This window comes from Lupinus angustifolius, chromosome LG20 (assembly GCF_001865875.1).
Source record: "Lupinus angustifolius cultivar Tanjil chromosome LG20, LupAngTanjil_v1.0, whole genome shotgun sequence".
Classification (NCBI taxonomy): Eukaryota; Viridiplantae; Streptophyta; class Magnoliopsida; order Fabales; family Fabaceae; genus Lupinus; species Lupinus angustifolius.
In genome coordinates, this window is record NC_032028.1 from 218,744 (window position 1) to 232,964 (window position 14,221).

The 14,221-nt window shown below is 32.7% G+C and overlaps 2 protein-coding genes across 5 annotated transcripts in view; both read left to right on the top strand.

The window, feature by feature from the left end:
- LOC109335609 (probable methyltransferase PMT15) overlaps positions 1–3,475 on the top strand; it is a 5,415-nt gene extending 1,940 nt beyond the window's left edge. Inside the window, exons 2-6 of the mRNA XM_019571756.1 lie at positions 1,150–1,360; positions 1,446–1,725; positions 2,158–2,550; positions 2,649–2,726; positions 3,207–3,475. Of these exons, the coding sequence (XP_019427301.1) occupies positions 1,150–1,360; positions 1,446–1,725; positions 2,158–2,550; positions 2,649–2,726; positions 3,207–3,441 (1,197 nt within the window). The 3' untranslated portion in view covers positions 3,442–3,475. The remainder of the gene's footprint in view (positions 1–1,149; positions 1,361–1,445; positions 1,726–2,157; positions 2,551–2,648; positions 2,727–3,206) is intronic.
- Positions 6,463–12,403, top strand: LOC109335604 (homeobox-leucine zipper protein ANTHOCYANINLESS 2-like). 4 transcript variants are annotated; one of them, XM_019571750.1, is made up of 10 exons: positions 6,463–6,582; positions 6,680–6,778; positions 7,812–7,993; positions 8,110–8,227; positions 8,323–9,000; positions 9,373–9,474; positions 9,555–9,764; positions 10,868–11,042; positions 11,135–11,502; positions 11,652–12,403. In XM_019571750.1, the coding sequence occupies exons 3-10, from the start codon at positions 7,821–7,823 to the stop codon at positions 12,069–12,071; spliced, it is 2,244 nt and encodes a 747-aa protein (XP_019427295.1). In that variant the 5' UTR covers positions 6,463–6,582; positions 6,680–6,778; positions 7,812–7,820; the 3' UTR covers positions 12,072–12,403. The 4 variants fall into 4 exon arrangements, with proteins under 4 accessions (XP_019427295.1, XP_019427294.1, XP_019427293.1 ...); XM_019571748.1 differs by lacking the exons at positions 6,463–6,582; positions 6,680–6,778 and adding an exon at positions 7,074–7,659 and having other exon boundaries at positions 11,652–12,087; positions 12,119–12,403; XM_019571749.1 differs by lacking the exons at positions 6,463–6,582; positions 6,680–6,778 and adding an exon at positions 6,833–6,991.

The following is a 14,221-nucleotide window of genomic DNA, read 5'->3' on the forward strand; positions in this document are numbered from 1 at the left end:
AAGTAAACCGGACGGCTCACTTAAAAATAAAAAAAATGGGACAATGTTCTAATATTTTGTTTTACTACGGTCCAAAAAAAGTTAAAGAGGTATTATTTCATATAATTATACATAATTATTAATTATATAAAGTTTTACATTTATATATAACTATATATTTATAAATAAAAATTATTAATTATGTACGAAATCACCCGGTCAGACCGGACGGTTTAACTGTTTAAACCGGTTAAACCTAATACGAGAAATCTGCCGGTTTGATGTCCGACTCAGGTTTCACAACACTACCTTTAAGGAAAAGTGCATTGAAAAACTAAAAAAAAATACTTCCATACATACTCGTATCTAAACCATTGATAAATTGGAACCATAGTTGTACTTCAAACTTTTCCGCTTATCACATCTTTTGGGTTTCATTTAAATTTTCCCATAATGTTCCATATCATCATCACCTTGATTTTTGCTACCAAAAAATCATTTTCTACGAGATACATATTTTATTTTATTAAATGATATAAATAAAAATAATTATTATGTGTATAACATCCCTATAAATAATTTAAGTAGTGAAGTGTAACTTTAATCACTATACCATACCCCTAAATGGCTTTACTGGTCATTGTGATATTAATGACACTATTGTAAGTGCCTGTTTATCAACCCGGCAATTATTCCTTTTTGGGAGAATTTTTTATTAATAAATAAAAATTATATTCTTCAAGTCATTATTATAAAACACATTCTTGAAAATTTAATAGCTCTTCTTTTAAGACATTTTATATTTTCTATTTATTATTTTATCATTTTGACCCTATTAACATATTTGACTACTTATAATTTTGTGATTGTTATTAAGTTATCAATTTATAAACAATATAAAATGAAAGTAAGAGGGAGAAATTATAATAGCTAAAAAAACAAGAAATGTAACTATATTTATTAGTATATTCACAATTTAATTAATTTAATTAAAATAAAATCATACTTTAAGAAAAAGGCGAAGTAGACAACATGGGTAATATTGCGTTTGCGTATCTGATTTCTTTATAGGAATTCATTTAGAGATATTTTTAGATTCATTCTGTAATCAACGTAAGTAAATATGAAACATAGGATAAATAATAATATTTGGAAAGTTTGGTAAACCAGGTTGCTAGTTGGGGAGCTTATCTTCTGTCCCATGACGTGTTAACAATGTCAATAGCACCAAGGGATACACATGAAGCACAAGTACAATTTGCACTTGAGAGAGGAGTTCCTGCATTGATTGGAGTCCTAGCCTCCAAGAGGTTACCTTTCCCTTCAAGAGCTTTTGATATGTCCCACTGCTCTCGCTGTCTCATCCCATGGGCTCAGCATGGTATTGTCCTCAATAATAATAACTTGAAATGCTCTCACTCTCTAGACATTACTAAGATTAATCAGCTTATGTTGATTCTTGACAGATGGGATATTTCTAAATGAAGTTGATAGAGTTCTGCGGCCGGGCGGGTATTGGATTCTATCAGGGCCACCTATCCACTGGAAGAAATACTGGAAAGGGTGGGCAAGAACTGAGAAGGATTTGAATGAAGAGCAGATGAATATTGAGAAGGTTGCTACAAGCCTCTGCTGGAATAAGGTAGTGGAGAAGGATGATATTGCTATTTGGCAGAAACCAATAAACCATTTTGATTGTAAGGCCCGCCCAATTTGCAAGCCTCACACCAATCCTGATACCGCCTGGTTTGTTTTTCATTTATCAAATACTTTTCTTTTCTATATGCTTATGATTTCATTTTCATACACTCTCCCTCAAACTGCTAAATATGTCACAATGTGAAGCTATAGGGAGTTGCCACAACCGCATGTGGATCATTTTGGATGCAAACCCATGCAATAATCCTTAATATCAAGATTTTGATGGTCTCCAAAACTGAGATAGCTATTTAAAATCTTCCTATTAACGTAAAAGTTAATAACATTAACAACTAATCATATCTATCATATTATTTTTTCTTTTTCTCATTACACTTATAATAAAAGTCACAACTGGTAATGTTTAATTGGTTGAAAGTGTAAAAAAACTTCATAATGACAATAGATCAAAATTGAAGGCTATAATAAAATATTTCACAATATTGTTTGTTATATTTATATTATTTTGGTCCCTTTCAGGTATACAGATATGCAAACTTGTTTGAGTCCTATGCCTGAAGTGTCTAAAAAAGAAGAAACAGCAGGTGGGGTATTGGATAATTGGCCTCAGAGACTAAAATCCACACCTCCAAGGATTTATAAGGGGACAATAGAAGGGGTTACTTCTCAAACTTTCTCAAAAGATTATGAGCTTTGGAAGAAAAGGGTATCCCACTATAAGAAAGTTAACAATCAACTAGGAAAAGCTGGGAGATACCGTAACCTTTTAGACATGAATGCCAACTTTGGTGGATTTGCAGCTGCACTAATAAAGGATCCTGTATGGGTCATGAATGTGGTTCCTGTCCATTCAAAGGTTAACACACTTGGAGCAATATATGAACGGGGATTGATTGGAACATATCATGACTGGTAATTAGAACAACAATCTATTGTCCTATGTTTGATGAAGTTGTCTCTTCTTTTGTCTCTGTGTTCTTAAATGCTTAAGTTGTTTAATTTCCTTGCAGGTGTGAAGCAATGTCTACCTATCCTAGAACTTATGATCTAATTCATGCAGATTCAGTTTTCAGCCTTTACAGTGGCAGGTGATATATTGACTTACTGATTTTATCTTACAACACGTTTTTAATACAGATGGCTACAAAACATGGAAAAATTTCACTTTTATATTCATTTTAGCTACTGAATTAAGAGCTTAATTGGGTCATATTAAAATTTAATGATATGCCAACAAATCAACTGTCATTTCTTTCTTAGTTTTAGAGTAAAAGTACGCATGTCAAAGTATTAGTGAATGTCACATTTTACACCAGTAAATGTATATCACTTTTAATTCTTGAGAAAATAAACTGTGCATATACATTACCTTGATACTTAAACTATATTTGGTTTTTTCCGAATCTATGATAAGACCTAACTGTGAAATTTTATATATAACTTCAATGAATTAAAACTCACTTGTTGTTGATTGTAGAAATATATTTAACAGTTTTTAATATAAGATATATATAGTTGTGAAAGATTCAGACGTCCCTCTAAAATTGAGTGTTTCTTGTATGTTGTAGATGTGATTTGGAAGACATTTTGGTAGAAATGGATAGGATTCTTAGACCTGAAGGAAGTGTTATCATTCGTGATGATGTTGACATGTTACTAAAAGTAAAGAGCATCATCAACGGATTGGAGTGGGAAAGTGAAATTGTTGAACCTGAAGAAGATGGGTCTCTTCAACGGGAGAAACTTCTATTTGCTGTCAAGAAGTATTGGACAGCCCCTGCTGATTCCAACAACCATATATAGTTAGCATCTTTCAATGTCTTTTCTCTCTTTTTTTCTTTACATATTTATAGTATTACCTTTTATTCTTTACTTTTTTTTTTCCGGAGGGGGCATATGCAAGATTTTTTTTAGAATGCCAAGTTACTTTAGCTGTGCAGAAGACACAGTACAGAGATAAGAATGGTCGCGTTTTTCTCAACAATTTAAGTTTAACCCAAATGCTTTCATTTGACACTGTTTTAAATAATTGGACCATGCAAAAAAGTTGGCGCACAATTTTATATGCAAAATCTGTTGACAAAGGAAGTAAATTTGAAGGGAAAAAACGTGTAAGTAGCTTTCTTGAAACATTAGTAACTTTGCTAATGCTATATACACTACTTGGTATGTAAGTGTTCATTTTAATTGGGGTTGGAGTGGTAGTGCATTGTGGCTGAAGTACGCGCTCACGGTCTTTCCTCTTTCCTTTTGCCCACAAAAATTATTATAAAATATAACCCCTATGTTCCTAAATAATCTTTACTATAAAATATAACCCCTATGTTCCTAAATAATCTTTACCTATACCTGAGTAGAAGTAGCTTTGGGGGACTCATTATGTGTGATAAGGCCTTTGGATGAGTGGCTTCTCTGGTTATGTGGGAATCTCTACAAATATGCTTGAGGAACTTAAAGCAATTTATCATGGCCTCAAACATTATTTGTCACTTACATTTTGTTCAACCTATTTCACTAGTTAACAATGATATTCCCTAATTCCATATCCATGCATCTATAGCAGCAACAATCAAATAATTGTTGAGCAGAGATTGAAATGTTTGTCTCGAGTACACGATTCATGAAACAAATTACCCTATAAATTTTAGGACCAATGCCAGATGGTATATCATCACTTCTAAAAAATGACTGAATGAGTCATCAGTAAGAATGTAATTTTTCCTCTTTTTTCATCTTCAAATGTATCAAAAAAACATGAATGCCCAGGATTATCTTGTGAGGTATTACAACACACTTTCACCTAATCTGAAATAAATTATTTAGCAAATGTTATAATCAACATTTTTATATCGTTTGTATTGGGCTTTATATGTTATTTTATTTAATCACTTTATTCACAAACTTTAAAAACTATAACAACATCATGTTATATTATAAATCATGTTTATTAAGAGGAAGAATTTAAAAACTAAGAGTGAAAACAAAAAAATTGTATGTTTTATTTATATGTGCTAGCATTTTGACAAGCACAATCCACAATTTTCTTCACTAAATTTAAGAGTAATTAAATATTCTTCTATAAATTTAACATACTAAAGCTTCTCAAATTCTAACCAATTATTAATAAATAAAATATTATTGTGTCACATGTTTTCATATTTCTCATGGTGTAGGTATAACTATCAATATTGTATCCCACTAGTTAATTTAATCAGAAAACCAATGTACCAAAACCTATACCAGTGTAGAGTGACAATTACGTTAAATATGTAACGAACTGATCATAACTAAAAATATCACTAAAAACTAATCAAATCGTATCATACTAGTTAAACAACAACATGAGCATGAAAAATTAACATTTTCAAAACATTGCGTCAATGATTCAAACCACGTACCATGTTATTGTTTGTAACATGATCAACCATTGTACCATTGCAATATTTGAGTTATATACCATTACAATATGATAATATAAAACTTAATGTAGACCGATTTAATAATCATTATAATATCATTAACATTAAGTGTAAGAGAACTTTAGGTTGGTTAAAAGATATATCATTTTTGTAAATTTAATATTATAATTTAATAATTATAATGAAAACTTTACATGCTAAAATTAAAACAATATTAAATTTATTATGAATGATAACAGTAAATTTAACTTATATAATAAAGTTATAAAATTACTTTAGAGAGCCATCTAGGTTAAAAAATATAAATTTATAGAAAAACGTATTGTACAAAAGTGATTATAAATAAATATAAATGTATAAAATATAAATATTTGAAAATTATTAAAACTAAAATTAGGTTTTGTTACATTTTTATTTGACCGACATCTTTTATTTATATATACATGTAATTGTGGGAATAATTATTGTATCTAAAAATTAGTGGTGGACAAACTTAATTATAAATCTAAATTTCAACTTATGAGTATTGAAAATAAAGTTTATCTCAAAACATAATGCATATTCTCTATGACCTGGTCTAAACAAAAGTGATTGATTTTTAGTATTGTGAAATATTAGGTCAATTATATTTTTCTTTCCATATATATGTTGCTCTTAGAAAAGTGTATTGAAATCTTGCTAAATAAGTTCAAACTAAAACAAGAAATAAAATATCATTTATTAATTTGTTTCCTTTTCACTCTAAAATTAAATATAGAAAAATGACTAAAGTTGACACTAGAAAATATGTTGAATATAATATTATGATGATTAGTATATTATTCCCACTCATATCTTACAATGGAAAGTATAGAAAAGGAAAAAAAGAGAGAGTCAAATCCGAGAATGGATAGAAGATCGGATTTGTAACACTTCCAAATCCAATCCGTTAAATCCAACAGTCACGCCACACTCATTAACAATTTCAGACACTCTCCACCACCATGCGCCACGTCACCCCATATAAATCCAAACTCAATCTCATTTCCTCAAAATGACTTTATTATCCCTCAATCCTTTGACCATTGCTTATTTCATACAACCACAATGTGTCTACCATGGTCCATTAACGTACATTAAAAAAGACAAATCATGTAGTTGACATAGAATTAAGGCGTGAGTCACGCGCTCCAAGTGAAACTGGGGTTGGGGGCGAACATCACGATACAAGGACCTTGTTCCAGCAGTGGACCCCACACTCCTTCCACACTGTATCTCCAACTGTAATAGTAAATAATATATATATATATTTTTTTTAATTTTTTCACAGAAGATTGAATGAATATTTAGAGAGAGATACAGAGAGTGTATATAATGTAGAGAGAAGAAAAAAATGTTGATGCAAGTGAATGAAGATGATTATACGAAGAAGTGTGGATTGATGAATGAGAAAAGGTTTTGACTTTTGACTATTTAGTTAGAAAAAATAAATATTAAGAGAGACCAAAGTCATTGATTCATTGACTTTGTGATTGCCTCAGTCACAGTGAGTCAGCTCCACCACCATTTTTGTTGTTACTATTATTTTATGATTTAATTTTATTAATATATAATATTTTTGTGTGTCTTTTTCACTTCCACAGATCCCAGAGAGAGAAAGTATAGAAGAATCTGAAAGAAAGGAACCCATAAATCTTATTTGAGTTGGTCCCTTTACTTTGTAAACTGTCAAATTAAACAAGGTACCATTTTCTCCGTACCTGGCTTGGTTTCTATGCTATCTAACTTTTTTCCATTTATCTTTCTCACTTATATCACCATTCAGTATTGTGAGGGTAGAGAGAGAGAGAGAGAGAGAGAGAGAGAGAGAGCTCTTTTTGCTTTTAGATTTTGGTCTGATGCATTTGAAAAGTTAGGGTGCTGTGTGAATTTGACTATGAGCTACGTGTGATAAGGTTTTTCTTGTTGTCTATTTTATTCTTTTTATTATATCTTCAAAATTATGAATCTTTTCTGTTATGCTATTACTATATATTCTTATTTTTATCACCTGCAATAATTTTTTTTGCTTTTCTCCTTTCTGGGGTCTCTTTCAAAATTCTCAATAGTCAACACTGACAACAATTTGGGTCAAGTGTGAAATATAGAAAAACTAGGGATTTCTCACTCCATTTTTTTGTGGTTTATCTTTTGATGGGGTTGCAAAGATAAGAATCATGTGTGAACCTTGGAAGGGACTTTCTTGTCCTGTTCCCATTTCCATCTGCTTCTGGAATAGGCTTTCTACTAGAAAGAGAAAGAGGATGTGAAGTTTTGTATGGAGGTATTGACAAGGAAACAACCTTTTGGGTTTGTCTACCTTTTTCTTACAAAAAATTTCAATCTTGTCAGTTTTTGGTTCAATCTTGTTTAAAAGTCAAAGTTGAAGAGTTAAAATTTGAAAACTGGAAAGTCCCTTAGCAAAAGTGACAGTGACAAAAATTCAGGGAAAATTAACTGGGGTAGAAGGAATAGATAACTTCGTTCAGGGTTGAGGGTTTGATTACATGCAACTTTGATGATTGATATTTCTCAATCAATTTATAGTTCAATGCAATATTCATTTCCCTCCTCTTTGTTAACTGTATGTCTAATTTTTTGTTTAGTTTTGGCCTCCATCTCTGAGCATTTCATTTTATCCCTTTGTTTTTCCCGTGATAACAATTTATTTGATTTGATGTATGCATGATATTGTATATCTTTTTTGTTGTTGTTGATGATGAGACAACTATGCAGCAAAGGAAAATGGAGGGTCATAGTGGTTTGATGGGGAGGATGAGGGATGATGAGTATGAAAGCCGTTCCGGGAGCGATAATTTTGATGGCGTGTCTGGTGATGATCAGGATGCTGGTGATGACCAGCCAAAGAGGAAGAGATATCATAGACACACTCCTAACCAAATTCAAGATCTTGAATCGTAGGGCTTGATTAATTTTTGCTGCTCTTTCCCTTAACTTTCTTATCCGTGATTGAGTTATATGTGTTAATGGTGGCTCGTTTGTTGTTTTTGCTTTTTCTCTTATTGGCTTTCAGTTTCTTCAAAGAGTGTCCTCATCCCGATGAGAAGCAAAGGCTGGATCTTAGTAAGAGACTGGGCCTGGAAAATAAGCAAGTCAAGTTCTGGTTTCAGAATCGGAGAACCCAAATGAAGGTGAATTTGAATGGGAATTATTTGCCATATTGCACTTAATGTAGTTTGATGCAAATTTGATATGGTACTAATTGAATTGACTTTTTATGAATCAGACCCAATTGGAACGCCATGAGAACATAATGCTTAGACAGGAAAATGAGAAGCTTAGAGCTGAGAACAGTATGATAAAAGATGCCATGTCAAACCCAGTGTGTAACAGTTGTGGCGGTCCAGCCCTTCCTGGACAGATTTCATTCGAGGAGCACCAGATTAGAATTGAAAATGCTCGACTAAAGGATGAATTATCCCGTATAGTTGCCTTAACAAACAAGTTCCTCGGAAAGCCGATCTCATCATTGAGCAGTCCCATGGCTCTTCCAGCCTCAAATTCTGGTCTAGAACTTGGAATCGGAATGAATAGGATTGGTTGTTCAAGCAATGTTGGCACTCCCTTACCAATGGGACTTGATTTGGGAGATGGGGTCTTCAGCACTCCACCTGCAATGCCTGGGGTTAGATCACCAATGGGATTGTTGGGAAATGATGCACAACTCGAGAGATCTATGTTTATAGACCTTGCATTGGCCGCAATGGCAGAATTGATTAAGATGGCTCAGCCGGATAGTCCTCTTTGGATTAAGAGTTTGGATGGTGAGAAGGAAGTGTTGAACCACGATGAGTACGCAAGGTTGTTTTCTCCAAAGCCCGCTGGTTATGCAACTGAAGCTACAAAAGAAACCGGGATAGTAATCATTAACAGTTTAGCCCTTGTTGAAACTTTCATGGACGTGGTATGCTGCTCATCTTCTTAGTCTTGATTTAAGTTGAACTCATTTTATTTCAATATTTGAAATGTTATTTATAAATTAAGAATCATTAAACAAACTTGTTATTGTTACATATAGGTGTGTTAAATTAGCCAACATTTGGTTGTTGAAACTACTAGTTCTATGTTTTGAAGCCATTGCTGTTGATCTTCACTATATTCAATATTTATTTTGTACATTTTTATTAAAGTTGTCATATGGATCAATGCAATGTTCTTTTAGTAAAACATATTGATTGGCTGTGCTTCTGTTCCTCATAGGCTTTGCCTATCATATACTGTAGAATTTTGCTGGTTTCTTTAATATCTTGTTTCAATTGATTATTTCTTTGAATAGAATCGGTGGGCAGAGATGTTTCCATCTATGATTGCTAGAGTTGTACCCCTTGATGTTATAACTAATGGCATGGGTGGAACCAGAAATGGCGCTTTACTGTTGGTATGTTTTATTTTTCTCTGCTATATGTTCAATTAATTTTTCCTGAGCTGGATGGAACTAATTAGGATCATGCATTTCAGATGCATTCTGAGGTTCAATTGCTTTCACCACTAGTCCCCGTTCGTCAAGTGCGATTTCTTCGATTTTGTAAGCAGCATGCAGAAGGTGTATGGGCTGTGGTTGATGTTTCTGTTGAGATCGGCCGAGATGCTGCCAATGCGCCTTTCATGACTTGTAGGAGGCTTCCTTCTGGCTGTGTTGTGCAGGATATGCCCAATGGCTACTCCAAAGTAAGTGCAAATTTAAGTTTGTGCAGACCCTTGTTTGTTTTTTGAATTTGTGAGGCTTTTCTTATTTTTGGTAATGAATGGTGTGTTTTGTCATATCTGATGCAGTAGTTTTGCAAGAGCTTGCACTTGAAATCCTTCTCCATGCTACAAAATATTTACATTGTTTAATTGTCTTAAGAAATTGTTTTCTTTAGTGTGACTGCTTGAAAGATGATAAAGTTAAACTTTGCTTGAGAAGTCATTATTTTTTCTGGTTTTTTTACTAGAGAAGATGCTTCCCTAGTTAAATTATATTGTAATGTTCTACTTTATAGTAAGGGTTGCTTATTGTCTGTACGTAATTTTTGTATTGATACTCCTAGAGATTTGTGAATCAAGGTTTATATAGCTTAGAGATAATTTCAAGCTTCATATGTGTTAGCATCTTTTAGTATATAAAATTGCATGGAAATTTTAAATCTTGGATTCTTCAATATTTAGTGTATAAGAAATATAATTGGTGCTTCTATTCCTGTCTCCTTTTGTATAAAACGAGTCATTTTTTTCTGTGCACGAGACCATTGTTAACTGGATCCAATCCTCTGCTGCTATAACATAATGGAGAAAAGTGATGTTTTAACCAGTGCCCTTTAATCTAATCACATTGATTTTTATAATATTATAAAACTCCGGAACCTGCTAGCCATGTTGGATGCACCTCTATCCTTTTGGCATTTGCTTCAGTTTTTATTTTTTTACTTGATCCTCTACAGACTACAAACTTCAATGTTGGGGGTATTAATTTATAATAAGGGTGAGGTTTATGTCAACATTTCCTAATTAGTTAAGTGTGAACAATGTTACTCTATTCAATAAAAATTAGACAAGAAAGCCCTCCTTATGTACTGCATTTTAATCTCAGGTAACTCATGGTTTTACTTCCGTTGTGATTAAAAATCAAAAGATATGTCTGTCCAGTTCTCATGGACTATTTACCTGAAGTACTCTATAATAAAATAAGAACTTTAGTATATTGGAAAAACTTAGATTTCTTTATTATGCGTTAGGATTTTACAAGACAAATTATTGAAAGAAAGTCAGTGACATGCGTTGTACTGTTGTAGGTTACTTGGGTTGAGCATTGGCAGTATGATGAGAGTGTTGTGCACCAACTCTATCGCCCATTGCTTAATTCTGGCATTGGTTTTGGTGCTCATAGATGGATCGCTACGCTCCAAAGACAGTGTGAGTGCTTGGCAATCCTCATGTCCTCTTCCATCGCAAGTGATGATCACACAGGTATATATGCATCAATGTTATCGTCTTCATCATTTTGATAAACTATTTGAAGTGTTAACTTAACTTTCTCATCGGCATATGTTTCTTTCCAGCTTTGAGCCAGGCTGGCAGGAGAAGCATGCTGAAACTAGCACAACGCATGACCAGTAGCTTCTATTCTGGGGTTTGTGCTTCATCGGCTCGCAAGTGGGAAAGCCTTTCCATGGGGACTTTGGGCGACGACATGAGAGTGATGACGAGGAAGAATATGGATGACCCAGGTGAGCCTCCTGGGATCGTACTCAGTGCTGCAACTTCTGTTTGGATGCCGGTGTCACGACAAAGACTGTTTGACTTTCTGCGCAACGAAGGGCTCAGAAGTGAGTGGGATATTTTGTCCAATGGTGGACCGATGCAGGAGATGGTTCACATTGCTAAAGGTCAAGGACATGGAAATTGTGTTTCTCTCCTTCGTGCTGGTGTAAGTGCTTTTTTTAGCATTTCAGTATTATCACTACCTCCACTTATTGAATTAACTTGGCAATACCTTATGTCAGGTCTACATAACAATGACTATTCTTTCGAATGCATGTAAATACTACCTACTCTAATAATCTGTCATCTTTGCAGTCTGTTAATGCCAATGATAGCAACATGCTGATTCTGCAAGAAACATGGATGGATTCTTCGTGTTCGGTGGTAGTGTACGCACCAGTGGACGTGCAATCCTTGAACGTGGTGATGAGCGGTGGAGATTCAGAATATGTGGCACTCTTGCCTTCAGGGTTTGCCATTGTTCCGGATGGTCAATCCTCGGGCTATGGTGTGGCAAACAGTAGTAACGGGACTATACCAAAGGGTGGTGGTGGTGGTGGTGGTGGTGGTGGTGGTGGTGGTGATGATGGAGGTGGAAGCTTGCTAACGGTTGGGTTCCAAATTCTGGTGAATAACCTTCCAACAGCAAAGTTGACGATGGAATCTGTTGATACTGTGAAGAACCTCATCTCATGCACCATTCACAAGATCAAAGGTTCTCTCAGAGTTGCATGACAACCATTTTGTGTCTCATTTTGTGTCTGAGAATATTATTTTTTGTTTGTTTTTCTGTTGAAAGTGAAAACAGAAAGGGGTTTATATATATAGGATTAATTTATAGAGTAGAAGAAGAAGAAGAAGAAGAAGAAGAAGAGTGAGACAGAAAGGGTTTCGAGTCAAGAACGAACCGCGAAAAAGAAACTTGTATTGTGCATGCAAAGTTTTTCTGGTCATGATGGTTCGGGTATTGACTCGTTCACCACCGAGTTAGTCATGCCACTCTTATTTCTCCAAAAACAATGTCATCCTATACACTTTGAAAATAATTGCACAACTATGTTTTTTTGGAAACCATTTTTCTTTCTTATTTAATTGAATTTTTGAAGAATTGAATTGATGATTTTTATATCACAATGCAAAATATTATTGTTGTGCTGAAATTCAACTTTTAAGGATTCTCGTTAATAATATTTGACAATCATAAATACATGTTACCTCCAATAATATCACACTCTTAATATCATTTGAATAATTTGAAGAGGATTACCATCCATCCAACAAAATTAGCATCTATTTCAATTATAAAAACCCAAAATAATATATACACCCAAGGTAGAGTTACAAGCAATAATGGTGATTTGGACAATAATGTTGACATTGATATAGAGTTACAAGCAATAGGGCATATGGTAGCGTAGTGATAGTAACTAGTAACTACAATGTATATCAAAGGTATTTTAGTTACGAATTTGCACTTTTAAAATTGATGGATTGAAGATGATAAAGTTAACTATTTGTAATTTCATAGTATCATTGCAATCTCATGTCTCTTGATATAATTAAAATTACAATATCCAATTTCTTTTTCCAACTCCAGTTTCATGCGTCAAACCATAAAACATGTCACATACCATTCTTTATTTTAGGTTTAATAAAAAAATCTTAAGCTTTTTTTTCACCAATTAATTATACTTTCATCTTTCTATGTCATGAATCAATTAAAGGATTAGGTATCTGTAACTTTCAAGATAACGTGGACATTTTAGTAAAAATACTATAAATAATCAAATTAATAAAATTGTAATGTATATAACAATATCTTAGACTAAAAAACAAAGTCTAAGATAAATGTGATGCTTTATATAGTTTATAACTTAGTTAATCCAACTTCAAGTGTCTAAACAATAAAGTTGATTAAAGGATGATAAATGGCGAAATGATGACATGATGATGGGGGATTATTACTTCCTCCACTTTAATTTATCAGTTCCAGTTAAAAAAGTATTTGATTTTATTTATCTCATCTACAAGTTTAAAAAGCATTAACTACTATTTTAAAGTTTATCTACCTTTATTTAATATTTTTTGATTTGTATAAGTAATATAAAGAAGAATGTAATGATTATAAAAGATAAAAAAAATTAAAATATGATAAATTTACTATACTGAACAAAATAACTATATTTTAAAAAATGGTGATTTAATGAGACAATGTAAATAAGTTGGGAGAAACAAAAATAATGAGTGGTTGGGGGTGGATAGATAAGGGGTAGAGCTAAAAGTGTTATTATAGGTACTAAATTAAAGGCAAGTTGTTAATGAAATGAAAAAGTAAAAGCACGGTAACAAATGGGAGGTACGGGCCATTAAATTATAGAAAATGATGACCACTTTTAGTAAACTTACTTCTCATTTTAGTTATGAAAATAAATTCAATGATTTAAATTAATGAGTAGATTTAAATCATTAGATTTTCATAAAATTGATAACTAGAACCATACGTGTGATCATCATTTTAGAAATTTTTTTGACTTTTTAATTTGTATTCAAGGGTGTATTTTATTTTATTAAATGGATAAATTTGTATTTAGAGTGGAAGAAATTAATACACATAAATTTATAAATATGTGGTAAATTACCATTTTGGACAAATTTAAATGTCTCGTACAACATAATATAAAAACTCTTTTTTGGATTTCTTATTTTGTCTTTACAGCACGGCAATTGTTAGCAAAACTTTTTCTTCTTCTGATTATTTGTTTATATAGAATAAAATGTGACAATCCTCCTTTTACATGAGATTATTCTAGAGTAAGTAAAAATTGTCCTTCATTGTTCTGAATAAATTAATGTAGACAGGCAAACATTATAGAAATCAGTATCTA

Excerpts from the sequence above, each read along its gene's own strand:
- LOC109335604 (XM_019571747.1), top strand. The coding sequence starts at position 7,594 with ATGATTGATATTTCTCAATCAATTTATAGTTCAATGCAATATTCATTT. Across the intron at positions 11,043-11,134 it reads CGCAAGTGATGATCACACAG|CTTTGAGCCAGGCTGGCAGG; the intron begins GTATATATGCAT and ends GTTTCTTTCCAG. Across the intron at positions 11,503-11,651 it reads TTTCTCTCCTTCGTGCTGGT|TCTGTTAATGCCAATGATAG; the intron begins GTAAGTGCTTTT and ends TCATCTTTGCAG.